Here is a 17,124-nt window from a genome sequence, read left to right as displayed (position 1 = left end):
GGCCTGGGGCCGGTCCTGGCGCGAGCGGCGCGGTGCACGCCGGGAGGCGCAGCGCCCGGGAGCCGGCGGAGGGAGCGCGGACCCCGCTTCCCAGAGCCGCGCGACAGCCCGGCGCGGGTGACGCTTCGCGCTCCGATTGGCCGCTGTGCCGGGGGGGGTGGGGCCTGCGCACGCGGTAGCAGCTGTCCTGTTGCGACAGAAGGAAAGCGCGGAGCAGCCGGTGCGGGCCGGGCGGGCGGCGCGGCGGGGCAGCGGGCGGAGGAGGGGGCCGGGCCGGGCCGGGCCGGGTTGGGCGGCGCGGCGCGGCGCGGGCAGCCGGGCGGGCGGGCGGGCGGGCAGCCCTCGGCCGGGCCCGGCGGCGCCGCGTGCTCCGGGCCGGGGCGGGCGGCGCTGGGCCGCCGAGGCGGGGAACTGGGGCGGGGCGACCCGGTGCGGGCCAGATCGGCGCGGCCTAACGGCGCCTGTCGCACCTCCGCCGCAGCCCCTCCGCCGCGCCATGCCCTCGGACCTGGCCAAGAAAAAGGCGGCCAAGAAGAAGGAGGCGGCCAAGGCCCGACAGCGGCCGCGCCGGGCCCCGGAGGAGAACGGCGATGCCGGGACGGAGCCGCAGGAGGTTCGGCCCCCGGAGGCCAACGGAACGTCGCTGCCAGGTGAGAGACGGCCCGCCGTAACGCCAGTCCCGCCGCAGAGGCGGGTGCATGTCTGTGTCCCTGCGCCCCGCGGGGGACGGCGCCCCGTGCCCCGGCAGGGTGCCCTCGGTGGGGCTCAGCCGGGCAGCCCCGTGCGCTCCGGTGCAGGGAGTGTCCAGCCAGGGCCTGTTCATGGACAGGACTATATGCATTGGGTTGTGCCCGCGGCTTAGTGAACCAGGACATTTGTTCCTCTTCAGATGAAATACCTGGGGGCTGTGGGCTTGTGCTGAACTGGGCCGGCTGCAGTGTGTACCATTAGGGCCGCTCTCTCGCCTTTGAGCCAGCAGGACACCTACAGCAATTTGTGGTGGCTCTCCACAGACTGCAGGTGAAGGGTTCCCTAGGCCCCCTCTTGAGTCTTGCAGGGTAAAGACAGAGGGTGCTGATGGTGTCTGTTCTCTGTCAAACAGATACTTTCCCAGTCTTCTGGTGTTTGATGCCCAGACCTGTGTGGTGTTTTCTGTTGTTTTTTGGTTTTCCTGCTGCAGGAACCGCTGTAGTGTCTGAATTCTTACTGTTCTTACTGATACTGCTATGACTCTCTGTTCATCTGTTTCTCTGGGACATATCTGGTTTGCAGAAACTAAGAGCTTGGCTATCTTGACAAAGTCTCTTTCCTTAACAAAGAGCTGTTGACCTCCCTAAAGGCAATGGGCAAGGTAAAGCTTACGGAGGGAGAGTTTATTTTTTGTCCTTACTTCAGCCCACCTGGTAATGCGCAGGCTGTTGGGCACACAAGTTTTTCCAGGCTCAGCCCACAGCGCCTTGTTTTCGGAGACGCTCCGTGCGTGCACGGAGACCCAGGGCAGCCAAAGGCTCGGGGTGAGGCGGGCGAGGCGGAGGGGCCGGTCTCCCGGGGGCCCCGCTCTTTGCCGGTGCCCCGCGGTCCCCGGGCACGCTGCCGAGCGCCGGCGCTGGCGGCCGGGCCGCAGGCAGGGCCCTGCCGATGCCCGAGCGCGGCGCGAGCGGGCGCGGGCGTCCGCGCTGCGGGGCCGACCCGGGCCGCGCCGCCGGCTGCGGGCGGGGACTCGGCGCCCGCCCGGCCCGCGCCGGCCAATCGCCGCCCGCTCCCGTGGCGCATTTGCATACCGCCCTCCTATTGGTCAACCGGCGGCTCCTCGAGGTCCTCCAGTCCGGCGCGAGCCCCGCGCTGCCAAGGCCGCCGCTGAGCCGCGTCCCCAGGCCCCATCCGCCGGCGCCGAAACACCCCCGGGGTGGGGACTCCTCCGCCTCCCCGGGCAGCCTCTGCCAGGGCCCACTGCCCTTCCCATGAAGGAACTTTCCCTAATACCCAACCTAAACCTGCCCTAGCGCAGCTTGAGGCCGTTCCCTCTCGTCCCATCGCTTGTTCCTGGGGAGCAGAGACCGACCCCCCCGGCTCCAGCCTCCTTTCAGGCCGTTGCAGAGAGCGAGGAGGGCTCCCCTCAGCCTCCTCTTCTCCAGGCTGAGCTTCCCCCAGCCGCTCCTCCCCAGCCTTGTGCTCCAGCCCCTGCCCCAGCCTCGCTGCCCTGCTCTGGCCACGCTCCAGCCCCTCCATGGCCACCTTGGGGTGCGGGGCCCAGCGCTGAGCACAGCATTCGAGGGGCGGCCTCACCAGTGCCCAGCGCAGGGGCACCATCCCTGCCCTGCTCCTGCTGGCCATACTGTTCCTGATACAAGCCAGGATGCCACTGGCCCTCTTGGCCACCTGGGCACACTGCTGGCTCGTGTCCAGCGGCTGTCGACCAGCACCCCCAGGCCCTTTCCCGCCGGGCAGCTCCCAGCCGCTCCTCCCCACGCCTGCAGCGGTGCCTGGGGTTGTTGTGCCCCCAGGGCAGGACCCGGCACTGAGCCTTGTTGAACCTCATACAGTTGGCCTCGGCCCATCGCTCCAGCCTGGCCAGGTCCCTCTGCAGAGCCTTCCTACCCTGAAAGCCTGGGGAGCTGTGGCGGGGCCGGGCCTTGGGTTCTCAGCATTCCCCATCCAGTCTCCTCCAGGACCCAGCTGTTCTGGGTGGGAGTGCTCTGCCTGCAGCTGTGAGCGGCACTGCTGAAGGGTAATGCAGGCAGTGCAGGCGCCAGTGCCTCAGGTTGCTGAAGAGCAGAGGTGGTGAGCAGGCACTGGGAGTCAAGGGGAGGCTGCTAAACCAGTGCAAACATCAGAGGGTAGGTTACATGCGTCGGTACATGCATATTTCTTATTGGCAATTCGCTGTGAAATAATTGCATGTAAAGGATAAAACTCCCTTGCCCTTCTTTTCACTCATCTGATTTGCTTATTTATGTAACTGGTCTACTTGCACTGCCCATGCTTTCAAAGGGGGTCCTATGTCAGTGCAGTTGACTTTTTTTGCTCGTTCTTGGCTAAGGCACAGTTGCCTTGGTGATAATGGTGATTTTGTCAGGAGTGCTAGATGTTGACAGCTGGGGTGCTATCCCTCACTGGCCCGACCACGAACAGTCTGAACATCAGGTCTCTGCTCTGAGCAGCTGGAGTATTGCTGAGATCCTCAGTGCCGTTTTCTTCCTCAAATGGCGATGTCTCACCAAGGAGTGAAAACTGGACTGTAACTCAGGGGTGCAACAGAAGATCAGCATGACAGGAAAGATTTGCTTATACTGTAGGAGGAAAGAAAGAGGGGGCATGCATATGGGCATATTATCTTCTCAAAAAATTGGTAGGGCCTATTCCAATGCTGCTGCTTCTTTCCTCCTCCCGGCCTTCCCTTCATTTATTTTCTAGCCAAGTTCTCTTTTGGCCAGCCCTTTCCTTAACCTTGCAAACAATACTTCGTAAATTCTCTTCCCACCCCAGTCCTTCCTGCAGTGAGGGTTAGTCCCATCATACTTGGATAACAGGCTAGCTGTTCTGGCTGCTCACTTAGTTCTAATGGTCAGATTTTATTTAGAGAGTAGGTGGAAGTTCTTGTTAGACCATATATATCCATCTGCTAAACTGAAAAGCTCATTGCGTCTGGGCCTCCTCAACGTTTCTGTAGAAATGGGGACATGAGAGTTGTTTTTGTGGTTCTGGGCCTATTGGTACAGGGGCTTACGGCTTGCTTTGTAAATCAGTAACACTTCTGGTCTGTCTCTGCATACAGAGGTGGATGCTCTTACAAAGGAGTTGGAGGACTTTGAATTAAAGAAAGCTGCTGCCCGTGCTGTGACAGGAGTGCTGGCCTCCCATCCCAACAGCACTGATGTGCACATCATTAACCTCTCGCTGACCTTCCACGGCCAGGAGCTGCTGAGTGATACAAAACTTGAGCTGAACTCCGGGAGGCGTTACGGCCTGATTGGACTCAATGGGATTGGTAAGCTGTGGGGCACGGTGAGGTGGGCTTCTTGGAGTTCAGAGAAGATTCTGTGCTGCTGAGAAGCTGGACAGATGCGGGTGGTAAATGCTGGAACCCGGAAAGAAAGCCGATAGACAGACATGGCTGGGGCATGGCAATTTCCGTTCTCCCATCTCCCCACCCAGGAAGAGGAATTGCTAGGATTGCTGGTAGAAGTATAAGGTTGCATTCCAGCTTTGGACCGTGCATTTGAACTTGTTTCTGTGGAGAGCTGGGTGAGATGTCTGGGATTTGTGAATCTGTCTGATTCCTGTTTGCAGGATTTGTTTAGCAATGTCAATAAACCCAATGCTGATGCTGTTGGTCAAAGAACTTGCACAGTATGGAGGAGCAGGGAGTGTGTAGTTTGGCCTGAATGGGAAAACAACTGTACAATCCCTGGAGAAGGCAACGCTCTCTTTACATGGAGAGATACAGAATATGGGTGTAATTGGAGAAGAGCTAGTAAGAGTGACCAGCTGGTTTAACTTTCAGGAAAACACTTAAGTTCTCTAGTGATGAGTGCATTACTTTCCTCTATGTTAGAAGTCTTTAGAGTCTGGGGTCCTCATGACAGATGTCAGACCTGATTAGACAGCAGGAAGTATACAGCAGAGATAAAGTTCCCTAAATCCAGGCAAGGGCTGAACTGCAGTGGTTTCCAAAGAGCTGCTTCATGTCTCAATCCTGTCCTTGGGGTGGTGAGCCTTAGCTGGAAGGGCAGCCTGTCGCAGTGAGGCAGTAGGCTCCGTTGTGTCTCTGATTTTCCTGGCCTCTTGGGCAAGAAACTCCCAAGGATTTTCTGGGGTTGGAAAGGGAGGGAATCAGTGGGTTCTGACTGCATCTCATCTGCTTCTCTGTGACATTGTATCTCCTTGAATCCAACAATTAACTGTGGAGTGTCTGTCTGCACACAGGGAAATCCATGCTTTTGTCAGCTATTGGGAAACGAGAAGTGCCCATCCCAGAGCATATTGACATCTATCACCTGACCCGAGAGATGCCTCCCAGTGAAAAGACCCCTCTGCAGTGTGTGATGGAGGTGGATACAGAGAGGGCCATGTTAGAACGAGAGGCGGAACGTCTGGCTCATGAAGATGGTAAAGCTTCTCGGAGTCCCTGTGGACAAGGGACATTTCCTCCATTTCCCTCCCCACCGAAGAAAAGGTCTTATTTGTGTTCCTTGGCAGAGTTTTTACATGTTACAGTACCTGTTTCCCCCTGCTGTCCTGTACTAGTTGAAAAGTCCTGTGGGATTATACTTGTTTGGATGAAATTATTCCATGCAGCTTCTTAAGAAGTGTCTCAGGCTTGGGAATGGAGGGGGCTGAATAGTGGTAAAGCAGATGGACTATGAGCTTTCCCAGCTGTATAGAGGTGCAGCTGAGAGCCCTTTATTGGTAGAAGTGCTGACAGGCAGGCTCTCTTTCAGCGGAGTGTGAGAAACTCTTGGAGTTGTATGAACGTCTGGAGGAGCTGGACGCTGACAAGGCAGAAGCACGGGCCTCACGTATCCTTCACGGCTTGGGGTTCACACCAGCCATGCAGAGGAAGAAGCTGAAGGACTTTAGTGGTGGCTGGCGAATGAGGGTGGCTCTTGCCAGGTGAGTGGTATACTGCCTGCTGCCTCCTGGGAGAGTGCCTGCCTGCTCCTGACTCTGCAGAGCCACATACACAGTTCTAAGAACTCAGAGCAGAGCTGAGAGGCTTTGGGTTACCTGCATTTACCCTATGCTGTCATCTCCCCTCTCCTTTCAGAGCTCTCTTCATTCGGCCTTTCATGCTGCTGCTAGATGAGCCCACAAACCACCTTGACCTGGATGCCTGTGTGTGGTTGGAGGAAGAGCTGAAAACGTAAGCATGAAGGAGTTTGCTGCTTCTGTGGGTTGTGCTTTTCTGCTGGAACATCTTGTCAGCATGTGAGCAAGTGCTACAGGAATTACTGTCTGTAGTTCTTGTGGCTACATAACTATATTGTGGTACCAGTGACACCTTCTTGTGCTTGCTGCTACATGTGTCTGCAGAAGGGTTCTTGATGCAAGGGTAATGAATTCAAGACAAGGCCCCGTCTCTCCCTCACTGAAGAAATGAGAAATGCTGGTTTGTACTCCCTGGTTAAAGCTACTTCCTTGAAAGCCAGGGGCAGCCCTGGTGGCCTGTGTACCAGCACCATGTGCTGTACCAGTAGTGTGAGCTTTCCAGACCCAGCTTCCAGCTCATCTTCTGTGTATTGTTCCTCTCTTTTCACAGAGCAGTAATATCTGTGTCAGTTTCATCTTGTTCTAGTATGTCCGGTGACTGGTTTTTGTAAACAAAGGTAAAATGTTAAGGCTTAAGGCAAAAAGCTTAGCAATAGCTATGAAGCTTAGGTTATCTGGGTTGTGCATTAAAAGGACTGGATTGTGAGAAGGGCTTTTCATTTGCAGAGGTTTTTTCCATCAGCTTTGTCAGTTGAACCTTTTGCATGCCTGCTTCAGAAGTCATGTTTTAGGAAAGTAATTTGAAGCTTTCTCTTTTTGGGAGGCTTTAACCAGTCATTTTACAGATTTGGAGCGGAGCCAGGCATAGTCTACCTAACAGATGGTAGTCTGTACCAAGGTGAAAGTAAGCAGCAAAGGCTGAAACTTCTTAGAAGTGCAATGCCAGTGGAGTCAGTTGCGTCAGTAGCACTAGTCATCTACTACCTGGGTAGCCAGCTCTTGACTCTTTGTGAAGACGGGTGAAGATTGTCTTATGGTGAAGTGTGTTTTAACAAAATGAAAAGTGTTTGCAGTACTTGCTTACTGCAGTTGGTTGTAGCTGCTTTACTCCAAATTTCCCGAAGCACCTCCAAGGCTGTTATCTTTTTGTTCTTAATCTGGTTGTAGGCAAGAGAGATTTGGTGCATGTAAATCCTTTGTCACCATCAGGGCCAATGAGCACGAATTCTTTTCCTAGCTTAGTCTCTAATAACTTATGTGGTGCCACAGGTTCAAGCGGATCCTTGTGCTGATATCCCACTCCCAGGACTTCTTGAATGGTGTCTGCACCAACATAATCCACATGCACAACCGCAAACTGAAGTACTACACGGTGAGTAAATGGTGCCCTGCGCAACCAGCAAAAACAGAGGAGCTGTTCTCTGGGGTATGTCTGATGTTCTGTGGTCTCTTTCCAGGGAAATTATGATCAGTATGTAAAGACTCGCTTGGAACTAGAAGAAAATCAAATGAAGCGATTCCACTGGGAGCAAGATCAGATTGCCCATATGAAGGTATCTGCGTAGCTGCACGAACATCTTTCTGCCCATGCAGGTGGGCATCCCTGCACCTCCTCAACCTTGTTATTGTGGCTTTCGGCTAACTCTGTGTTTTGTTGCAGAATTACATTGCACGATTTGGTCATGGTAGTGCAAAACTGGCCAGGCAAGCTCAGAGCAAGGAGAAGACCCTTCAAAAAATGATGGCTTCTGGCTTGACAGAGAGAGTTGTGAATGATAAGGTAGGATCAGACATGGGATTGCATCTAGAGATCAGTATTGGAAACATGGGCTAGATAAGTAGAATGATCTTTAGCTGACAGCAGGAATGGCTGACAGCTGGAAGGAAGAATGGTATACCCTTCCTGATGCCAGGAATGACTGTACTGAAGATAGTGTAATGATGAAGAGTGCAAAGAGGAGGAGTAATTTTCTAGGGTAGAGGAGGGGATTTGTCATATCGATAGGGCTTTTTTGCAGACACAGAAATCAGAAATGAATGTCTATGGGTTGGAGAAGATGGGGGAGGATGCTCAGAGCAACTCCTACTTGCTTGAAAAGTATGAGCCCACATTTGCTTCAAGGGGAAAGAAGCAGGGACTCATTAGCCAGCAGATGAGCTTGCAAGCAACTGATCAGAATAAATCTGTGAGTGAGTTGCTAGAGGGGCTCATAAAAAGTCACAGTCTGATGCCTTGGTCTACAGATGATGTTTGTAGTGAGGCATGGTTATACAGAATAATTGGGTTGTCTTGTGCTCCAGGGTATCTAACAAGTGGATATTCTGTGTTAACAGACTTTGTCATTTTATTTCCCACCCTGTGGGAAAATCCCCCCTCCTGTCATCATGGTGCAGAATGTCAGCTTCAAATACACCAAGGATGGGGTAAGTAGAGGGAGTGTGCATGGGTTGTATGGAGATTACTTGTATCCCTGCCTTGTTTGGGAGTGTGAGGCTTTTGGCTAAGCTTTCTGATCAGGCTGCAGCATATGACTAGTGGATCAAACTTCTTAGCAGTGTTAATGCTGAGTCTGCTGAGGACAGAGCATTACAGGTGCAGCATGGAGGTTCTGCGTAGTAGTGGAAAGGCATAATATGTGTCATGATTTTTGTGGTTTGCAGCCATGGATCTATAATAACCTGGAGTTTGGGATTGACCTGGATACCCGTGTAGCTCTTGTTGGACCCAATGGAGCCGGAAAGTCAACACTGCTGAAACTGCTCACAGGCGAGGTGTGCTTCCTACGTTGTCTACCCTGCTCTGGACCTTTATTCTTGGGGTAGTCTTCAATGAAGCTGCACTTATTTGCCAGAGCTCCCCAATCAGGCCTTGGAAATCCTAAGGTCTTGCTGCAATTTAGGGCTTTTTCTCTCATGTTATCTGTTCAGGCTGCCTCCTCTGTGCCAGAGCAGAGATGGCTGGATTCTGTATTTCTGGCATACAGCGAAAGGAGGGATTTGATGGTGAAATGCTTTTATCTTCCCTTTGTAGCTGCTGCCCACAGATGGGATGATTCGCAAGCACTCGCATGTGAAGATCGGTAGATACCACCAGGTACTCCTTACAGCAACCACTGGGACGTGAAATGCTGAGGAAAAAGCTGTCAGGAATTGAGGAATCTTGCCCTTCTATTTCTGCTGCCTTCTGTGCATGGAGATGGGGGAAGGGACTGTTCTGTTGGCTGAATGGGCTCTAGCAAATGTTCTTACTCTGAAAAGAGGCTTGCTGTGGTCCTTTCTGCTTAGCCTCTCACCTTTTATGGGAGAGATGGTTGTCTTGTGCTTGGTGGTAGACAAGCCCGCTATTATGAAGCGGCACTCCTGCTCCTGAAATGGAGACTACTTCCATAATAGTTCAGTGGATATACTGCGAGTGGGCTTATTGGCTCTTGTGTTCTGCTGCTCAGCTGGTACCAGAGGGGTGTGAGGGGGGGAAGTACCTTTGGCCACAAAGTGGGTGGCCTGCACAGCCTGAAGCTGACTTTTCTTCTCTGTCAGCACTTGCAAGAGCAGTTGGACTTAGACCTCTCACCCCTGGAGTACATGCTGAAATGCTACCCAGAGATCAAGGAGAAGGAGGAGATGAGAAAAATCATTGGCAGATATGGTCTGACAGGGAAGCAGCAGGTGAGTATGAGCTGTTGAGGTTTGCTTTTTGCTCATTAGGGAAGTAGAGCTGCTGCATTTTCTGTTGCTCTACTCATGTCTGACAGTGTGATGCAGTATGCAGCATGGCACACCACAGCACCAAAATGCTTTTTCCATCTCTGCCTTTGAAATTGGAGAAAAAAATAACTTATGGCTCATAGGAACTTTCTTTGCATTGCAGCAATATGTGGGTTGGAATGGGTGGACCTCCTCAGAATCTGGGTGAAGTTGACAAGACAAGTTGTGGCATAGTGCTAGATTCGAGCTTATTTCAATTGTAACTTGAACTAGTTTGCTTATCTCTTATTTCTGAGATGAATACCAGGCATTCTCAACTGGGAGTGGGGACCACTTGGTTCAAACAAGAGGGTAGGATCACCAGTGGTGCTAAGTCTAAACATGACATGCTCCTGTACATCATATGTCACACGTATGACAGGAGTTGTCCTCACCACTGCAGTTCAATGTTGATTTTTACATTGTTCTTCCCCATTTGTCACTCCAGAAGTTGAGAGTGGCTTTATGGTTGTGTCAGGATGCAATGAACACTAGTCAGACCTCAATTAACCTTTAACACAAGCTCGGTCTTGCTATGGACACTCCTTCTTCAGAAGCCCCTGGAATTCCCTTGCTCTCCTGGTGAGAGAAGCTCAGTCGAGGTATACGACTGACTAAACTTTGTTCTCTTGTGTCATGTAGCTGCTGGAAACACAGTGTGAGATCTGAATATTTTGTGGTCAGGGTGACAGTCTGTAAGTTTCCCTGCAGAGCTGCAAACAGTGTCTGTGTTTGTCAGGTGAGTCCCATTAGGAACCTCTCCGACGGGCAGAAGTGCCGTGTGTGCTTTGCGTGGCTGGCCTGGCAGAATCCTCACATGCTTTTCCTGGATGAGCCCACCAACCACTTGGACATAGAAACAATAGATGCTCTGGCAGATGCTATCAATGAATTTGAAGGAGGAATGATGCTCGTCAGCCATGACTTCAGACTCATCCAACAGGTAAGAAAAGCAGTGAATTTTGTCAGAGCACCTTTCTGACACTTTAAGTAATTAAATCAAGGTGGTTTTAACTGACTTGTCTCTTACTCATCCCAAAAAGATGCGTGAGTGAAAAAAAACACTGGACATGATTCCCTTGCCATGGTCATGTGAGACAATTACTGAGCTAGCCTAGGAGAACGTTAGGTACATGAAAGAAAAACAAACAAACAAACAAAAAATCCCCAAAAAACCCCTAGAAGTGAAGAATAAGTTAAATGGAAATCGTGACACACTGTGGAGGCCTTAACTAAATTTTTTTAAATGATAAGTGGAGTAGTTCTAGCACAGATTTTTATGACTCAGTCTGCACAGGCAAAGGAAATTGCACCACGTACACACAAATGTCAAGTGCTGATTTAGCAGCTATGCCTTTGTCTGCAAGTTCAGGTATAATTTTATTTTTCACTGCATTATATCCAAGTAGTTCAGGTCAAGAACTACTTTTTACAATTCCCAATTTAGCAGGAAAGGCTTTCTTCTTAGTCCATGTACAAAAAAAGAAATGTTGAGGGGTCAAGGATTTTTCGTCCTAAAATCTTGTATAAATTATGCAGAAAACAGCAGGTAAGATACTTCACTGCAGATATTTTTCTTCGGTAGTTGGAGTGTGAAAGTTATTAGACTCTTCTTACCAGACTTCAGAGAGTAGATTTTGGCTACTTTTATAATTTTGGTAAAATTGGAAAATGCTGTACTGTCAACCTCTCCTCCTCCTTGTGTGCTTGCTTTCAGGTTGCACAGGAGATCTGGGTCTGTGAGAAGCAGACAATCACAAAGTGGCAAGGCGACATCCTCGCCTACAAGGAACATCTCAAGTCAAAGCTGGTGGATGAGGATCCGCAGCTCACCAAGAAGACCCACAATGTGTGAGCTCTAGAGCAGTCGGTCGGGTGCTCTCTATGGAGACTGACAGTGGCCAATGTGACTCACCCATCTGCCGACTGGAATGGGACTCTGCTGCTATCTCTGTGGCTGTGTTCTAGGATTGCTGCAATACTGCTTCCCCTAGACTTGCCTTGCACCTGTGTATCTGGACAGATCTCTTCTCTCCTGACCTGGCTACGTTTGGGCAACCATTTCCATATTTAGATGATGTCCCATCTGAGCCAGGCCTTGGAATCTAATGGTCTGGGGTCCTGGCAGTGGCAATTAGGGTGTCTGAGCTGCAGTGATACAGAAGTGGAGACCCCAGCCGAGCTTCTCCCGCCTCTTCCTTCCCAATTTCTGCTTCAGTTTAGATACTTCACTTCAAACTCCTCTGGCCTTGGTTTGTTTTTAACTATTATTTAACAGTGTAATAAACAGATCTGCCTGAGAATCCATCAGTCAATAAAGAGGGAAGAACAGTCTTGTCTTGTGAGCTGTAGTAGTTATTGGGGCATGCTGGGGTAAATCAGCTAGTGCTGAGCTTTGAGTAAGGATGCAGAGCCCTGTCTTCTGGGGTGAAGGTTCGGTTCGTCAGTACTACCAAAGTTATGACCAGAACTTGTGGGATACAGGAAGTGGTGAGCACTGAGATCTGGCAGTACAGAGCAGTGAGTAGGATCCTCACACCTGGGAAACCTCTGCTAATCCAGAGTGAACACTGGGTTTTCCAGTTAGTGACAGAAGGGGGAGCAAGCCACGCAGGCTTTTTTGTTGTTGCTGTTGTCAGATAGAACTTGAAAGCGTTCTGAAGATTGGAAGTTAGAGACAGAACACAGATCTATAAAATACCAGTGGGTGTTCTCTACAACAGAGCGGCTTAGCTGTATGCTTTTTCCTTCACCTTGAATTTTATGGGTCTAACAATGAGACTCAATAATTTTGGATTTTTGGACTATGAATTAGTTATTTGTTCCTTGCAGGTTTAACTAAACAAGATTAATCAACTAAAGTTAGTTTAACCTTTATTTTTGTTCTTAACAAATTCTTAGAAAAGTTGGTGTTTAAACCTCACCCTGTGCCACAGAAGCCTGAATAAAACACAATTTTCGTGTATTTTTAAAACAAAAGGTACTAAAGAAAAAGGTAGCAAATCAAACCAAATAACTTCTTATGATCATGAGTTACCACTTTAGTTACTCCTGACACACGAGAATGGCTGCACTGTTCATGTTAAAGGTTCCTGTAGCCCGGTAACCTGTTCCAACAGTACATGTTGACAGGGGAGCTGAAGAATAGGACAAGTATGTAGTAGTTGTACTCTCTTGGAGTTCCTTCTCAGAGGCCGACTGCCTGTGGCTCTCACCTTTTGAGTAGAGTAGTTCCTTGTTTTTTTCCAAAGGCACCATCCAAGTTGTGACTGCTGCTGTAGAAGCTCTGTGTATCAATCATCCATAGGACAAATGTCACAATGGGAGCTGCTTCCAGGAGATAGTGCAGAACATTCAGGTTTTTCAGTGTTTCTAGCAATGACCTGGGGGGGGAAGTCTTTTCTGAGAAAATAATGCAGATTAGTATAAATGCTGTTGAAGTTAGTTCTGCAGAAAAGTCTAGATTGCATTGAAAAGTCATTTAAATGAATATCTCACAGTGTAGTACTCAGAACAGACAGACAGTAACGGAGTAAAAGCAACCCACAGATAAGTAATTAGTGTAAAGGCTGATTGGTGTCACGAAAGCTGAAACAAGAATAGATGAATGCATGTCTTTGTTCTGCTCTCTAGGTTTTAAAAAGATGTTGGTGAGTTGGAAAGGGTTGCAAAGTAGATATGAGAATGATGAGAAGAAGTCCTGCCTGAGGCTAGAGCCGTTCATTCTGCTCTTCCTTATTCTCAGCAAAGATTTGGCAACAACTCTTACCACTACATTTCAGATCTGTGTAGTTGAGAGCCATGGTGGCAATAATAAATGCAGAATATGATCTTACACTGAGTTCTTTGGGAATGGTAAATCCTGAGAAGGGAATGGGAACATTGGGGTGGAGAGTAGTTGGAGAATTGTTGTAGCTGATGTAGCAAAGAGGAGAGCTGTGTTAGCTGGCTGCTGCTGCGAAATGAGAACTCGGTTGCAGACAGGTCTCTGATATAGCAAACAAGGACCACGGGTACATGTTCAAAGCAAAAGCAGCTGTAACTGCACCAGGGGTCACAGTTAGTAGGCCAGGACTTGTAAAATGGAATATATATACATGCTTTATCAGTCTGGTATTTCAGCCTTGATTTAAACCTGTTCTGTGGTGACAGTTTGTTAGACTGCACTGAAGCAGCTGTGGCAGGCATATGTCCTGGAGTACTGGTTTCTGTGAGAGAGACAGCCCCTAGCTGGGACAGTGGCGTTTTGAACTGTTTCAACTAGGGCTTTTCTTGTCATGCACAAAAGCAAAACTGTATCTAGGTGAATTATGATAATTGCTCCTTAGTTGCTAGGATGGTAATTTCTGTGAAAGAAGCGGCCTAGAGCCTCTATACCGTTACTCTTGCTTGTGGTCTACAAGTGAGGTTGGCTCTAGCACAGCTACAGCCAGAAGTGGCAGATATTACATCAACCGCAGGGCTGTGGGATTCCCTTGTCTTTGTGTTGTGAGTTGCTGCATACGCTACAAAAATAGCACAAGGATGAGTCAAGGCCAGCACACGGCTTCCAGAACAGCCAGCCTCTAGCCCATGCAATCCAGGGAAGCAGATGGTAATTCCCCAAATCTGGGAGTTCACATTTGACTATGCTGCTCAGTGCATGAGCCTCCACCCTTGCTATATAATGGCTCGCTGTGCTTAATGCTGAGTGAGCAGTCACTGCTCCTTGTCCATGAAAGGGCTTCCTTCTAACTAAACATTTTGTCAGAAAAACAAGCTGTGTGTGTATAACTGCCAGTGCCAGACGCAGTTGCAGCTGTGGAGAGATACAATGGCTAACAGCTCCTTTAGCATGAGAGCACCTGTGTGTGCTATGACCGGTGGAAAAGGTAAAACAGCTCCGGTCGCAGTGGACAGCCTCCCCCAGCGCAAAGATCTCAGCTATTTACAGCTCTGTAAATCAGCGGGTGGGTGGAACGTGCATCAGAGGGGAAAGCCCTGGGTTCTTTCTTATCGATGCATGGCCTCTTATGAAACAGAAGCGGTGATGTTGCCTGCTCCGCACTCCCAGTATGAGTCATCCACCACTACCTCTTGATGTTGTTCAATATCACAGAATACGGCACTCCCAGAAGGATCCCACTACCCCATATCTTCAATGCCCAAGCCCGTTCCCCTTCGCAAATGTGCTGACGTGACCATTCCAGCCTGTCCCACCTGACGGCCTTCTGTGATACATAGACCCTGTTTGTCGCTGTGATGTTTATTTGCACTAGCGGTGGGTGATCAGGTGCCTCCCCATGAGGACAGGCCTAGAATAAAACTAAATTCAGTGAAACGCTATTGGCCGTACAAGCACTGGATGAGTGACTGATGAGTAGGTCTCCCAAACTCAGTCCTTGGAAGATGTGAGTTGCTAAGGATATGCCAGTATAACGTGTGCCCCTGAGCAGGAGACCGTGTGCATGGCCGCAGAGAGATACCAGCATCCCCTCCCCCAAAGGTACATACCAGTGTTACCCTGTTATGAAGTATCTGTTGTGGTGCCTGCTGAGAGAAAGTTACTGAGTCTTCGCTGACTGCATTATCTGTTCCATAGCACAGAAGCGGTTCCACCCATTTGATTCTGGAAGCAATACATTGAGTACTCTGATTTACACCCTTCTGCCAAAGCGGGAACCCTCCTTTCACCAAAACCCTCGATGGACTAGCTCTTCTCTGGCGCTTCTGCCCCATGTCAGTGAGATGCTACTGCTCTTGCCCACCTTGTTGCCCATGTTGCCCTCAAACTTCTTCTCAGGTCTGAAAGTTTAATTGAATCAGTTACTTCCAAGACCCTCTCAGGCCAGCTGCCCTTCACTTGGTGCAAAGTGGAATCATCAGTCACAGATGTGTATTTGTCCTGCTGCTCGGGGGCTGCACCTGAAGTAGGTGAGGTGCTGCTGCCTTTGCCATATAACCAGCCCGATCACACATGCTGCCTGCTCTGTTGGGGGCTGAGATGAGTGCAGAAGCTGGGAAGAAGCGTGGTCATGCTCCCACCTCCGGGGACAGGAAGCCTAAGAGGAAGCCGAAGAGGAAGGAAACCTATTCAGTCTATATCTACAAAGTACTGAAGCAGGTGAGTAAATGCTTCTTTTCTGCTAGAAACTGCTTCATATGTAATGTTACTTCTGCCTGTTGCATGTTAACCTTATAAAGGGGAAGGAAGGAAAATCTGCTTTTTAGTGAGATGAAAAAAAGAACGAGTGGGTACAGGAGAGCCCTAGCTGAGTCTCAAAAGTGTGTGTGAGGGTTCTTGGGGTAGGAGGCAAGAGATGGGCCTAGATCAGAAAGGGTTTCCTAGAGAGAATAAGCTCTAGTGCATGGCTCTGCCTAAAGAAATAATTGAGTAGACCTCAATGGGGCAAGAACAGCTGCTGTCGGCCCTATGAGTAAGTATTAGGATCTTTCTTTCTGGTAATTTCTCTTGGGGAGATGAGAAAAAGAATTTTGAGAGGTGGCCATGAGTTGTCTAGGCCTCGGTCATCTGCGTGAGCCTGCAGGCAGGACTTGGAGCGTGCAGGCATTTCCACCCCTTACAGGCTTGTTTTCCATGGTGGATTGTACAGAGGCTCCTGCCAGCGCAGCCCCAAAGCCACCGCAGTATCCGGGGGGCCTCTCTTCAGTCTAATACGAGTGGCACGCAACTCAAGACCTCAGGGTGGCAACTGTGGGTCCCTTTGGGGTTAGGGCGTCCTGTCTGGGGTGGGAAGGGGGGGCCCATTTTTCTGGGGCACTGGGGCCCCCGCTCTCCCCAGGGTGATAGGTGTGTGAGACGGTGCTTGATTACCATCTGGCAGGTGCACCCAGACACCGGCATCTCCTCTAAGGCCATGAGCATCATGAACTCCTTCGTCAACGATATCTTCGAGCGGCTGGCCTCGGAGGCCTCGCGCCTGGCCCAGTACAACCACCGCTCCACCATCACCAGCCGCGAGGTGCAGACGGCCGTGAGGCTCCTGCTGCCCGGCGAGCTGGCCAAGCACGCCGTTTCCGAGGGCACCAAGGCCGTCACCAAGTACACCAGCAGCAAGTGACCGGCCCGGGCCCCAATAAAATCCTGCTGCACTGACCGCGCCCCGTCTGTCATGGCGCCGCCGGGGGGGGGGGGGGGGGGCGTTCGCCGTCGCCATGGGGACGGCGCGGTTGCCCTGGCGACGGGCGCGCCCTGGCACGCGCGGAAGCCGCGTCCGTTCGGCGGCGCCGCGGGGCCCGCGGGCCGCGCGCCCTCTCCGTGGGCGCCCCTGCGGCTGCCGGCGCCGGGGGCGGCCCTGCGGGGCTACGCTCCGACCCGGCGGGTGCCGGGGAGCGCTCCTCGGCCGAGCACCGGCCTGGCGGCGCGGACTGCCGCCGCCAGTCCCGCCCCAGCGCGCTGGGGCCTCTCCGCCCGGGGTGGCCGCCTGCGGCACGGCCCGGGGGAGGTGACCGGTCGTCTCCGCCGCGGGCGGGCGCTCGGCTTCTGGTACGAGGTCGCGCCAGGCCTCCGCGGGAGCGGGCGCCGCTCCCCGAGCTGTTCCTTCGCGGCGGGGGCCGGTCAGCGGCTGCGGCGCCCCGTGGGGCGCGGGGCCGGCGGGGCCGGCGGGGCTGGGCCGGAGCTCTCGGCCCTGGCGGGAGGCGCGGAGAGGCTCTTGCTCCCGTCCTGCCCGT

General features: G+C 51.6%; 2 protein-coding genes across 3 annotated transcripts; both read left to right on the top strand.

Annotated features, from left to right (window-relative positions):
• The first annotated feature begins 104 nt into the window (after positions 1 to 104).
• On the top strand, positions 105 to 11,784 carry LOC309590708 (ATP-binding cassette sub-family F member 2). 2 transcript variants are annotated; one of them, XM_082312106.1, is made up of 15 exons: positions 105 to 220; positions 482 to 650; positions 3,776 to 3,988; positions 4,927 to 5,109; positions 5,442 to 5,613; positions 5,768 to 5,863; positions 6,979 to 7,081; positions 7,167 to 7,262; positions 7,370 to 7,489; positions 8,044 to 8,133; positions 8,371 to 8,481; positions 8,741 to 8,803; positions 9,247 to 9,375; positions 10,193 to 10,396; positions 11,171 to 11,784. In XM_082312106.1, the coding sequence occupies exons 2-15, from the start codon at positions 497 to 499 to the stop codon at positions 11,306 to 11,308; spliced, it is 1,872 nt and encodes a 623-aa protein (XP_082168232.1). In that variant the 5' UTR covers positions 105 to 220; positions 482 to 496; the 3' UTR covers positions 11,309 to 11,784. The 2 variants fall into 2 exon arrangements, with proteins under 2 accessions (XP_082168232.1, XP_082168233.1); XM_082312107.1 differs by lacking the exons at positions 105 to 220; positions 8,371 to 8,481 and having other exon boundaries at positions 390 to 650.
• Positions 11,785 to 11,876: 92 nt separating this feature from the next.
• H2BK1 (H2B.K variant histone 1) lies at positions 11,877 to 16,514 on the top strand (the record flags this gene model as incomplete). The annotated part of the gene is made up of 2 exons (XM_082312124.1): positions 11,877 to 15,556; positions 16,278 to 16,514. The coding sequence occupies exons 1-2, from the start codon at positions 15,410 to 15,412 to the stop codon at positions 16,512 to 16,514; spliced, it is 384 nt and encodes a 127-aa protein (XP_082168250.1). The 5' UTR covers positions 11,877 to 15,409.
• Positions 16,515 to 17,124: the final 610 nt, after the last annotated feature.

Source organism: Platalea leucorodia, assembly GCF_965183815.1.
Source record: "Platalea leucorodia genome assembly, chromosome: 1".
Taxonomy (NCBI): Eukaryota; Metazoa; Chordata; class Aves; order Pelecaniformes; family Threskiornithidae; genus Platalea; species Platalea leucorodia.
Note: the sequence above shows the minus strand (reverse complement) of the source record. Positions and strands in the feature narration are given on the sequence as shown.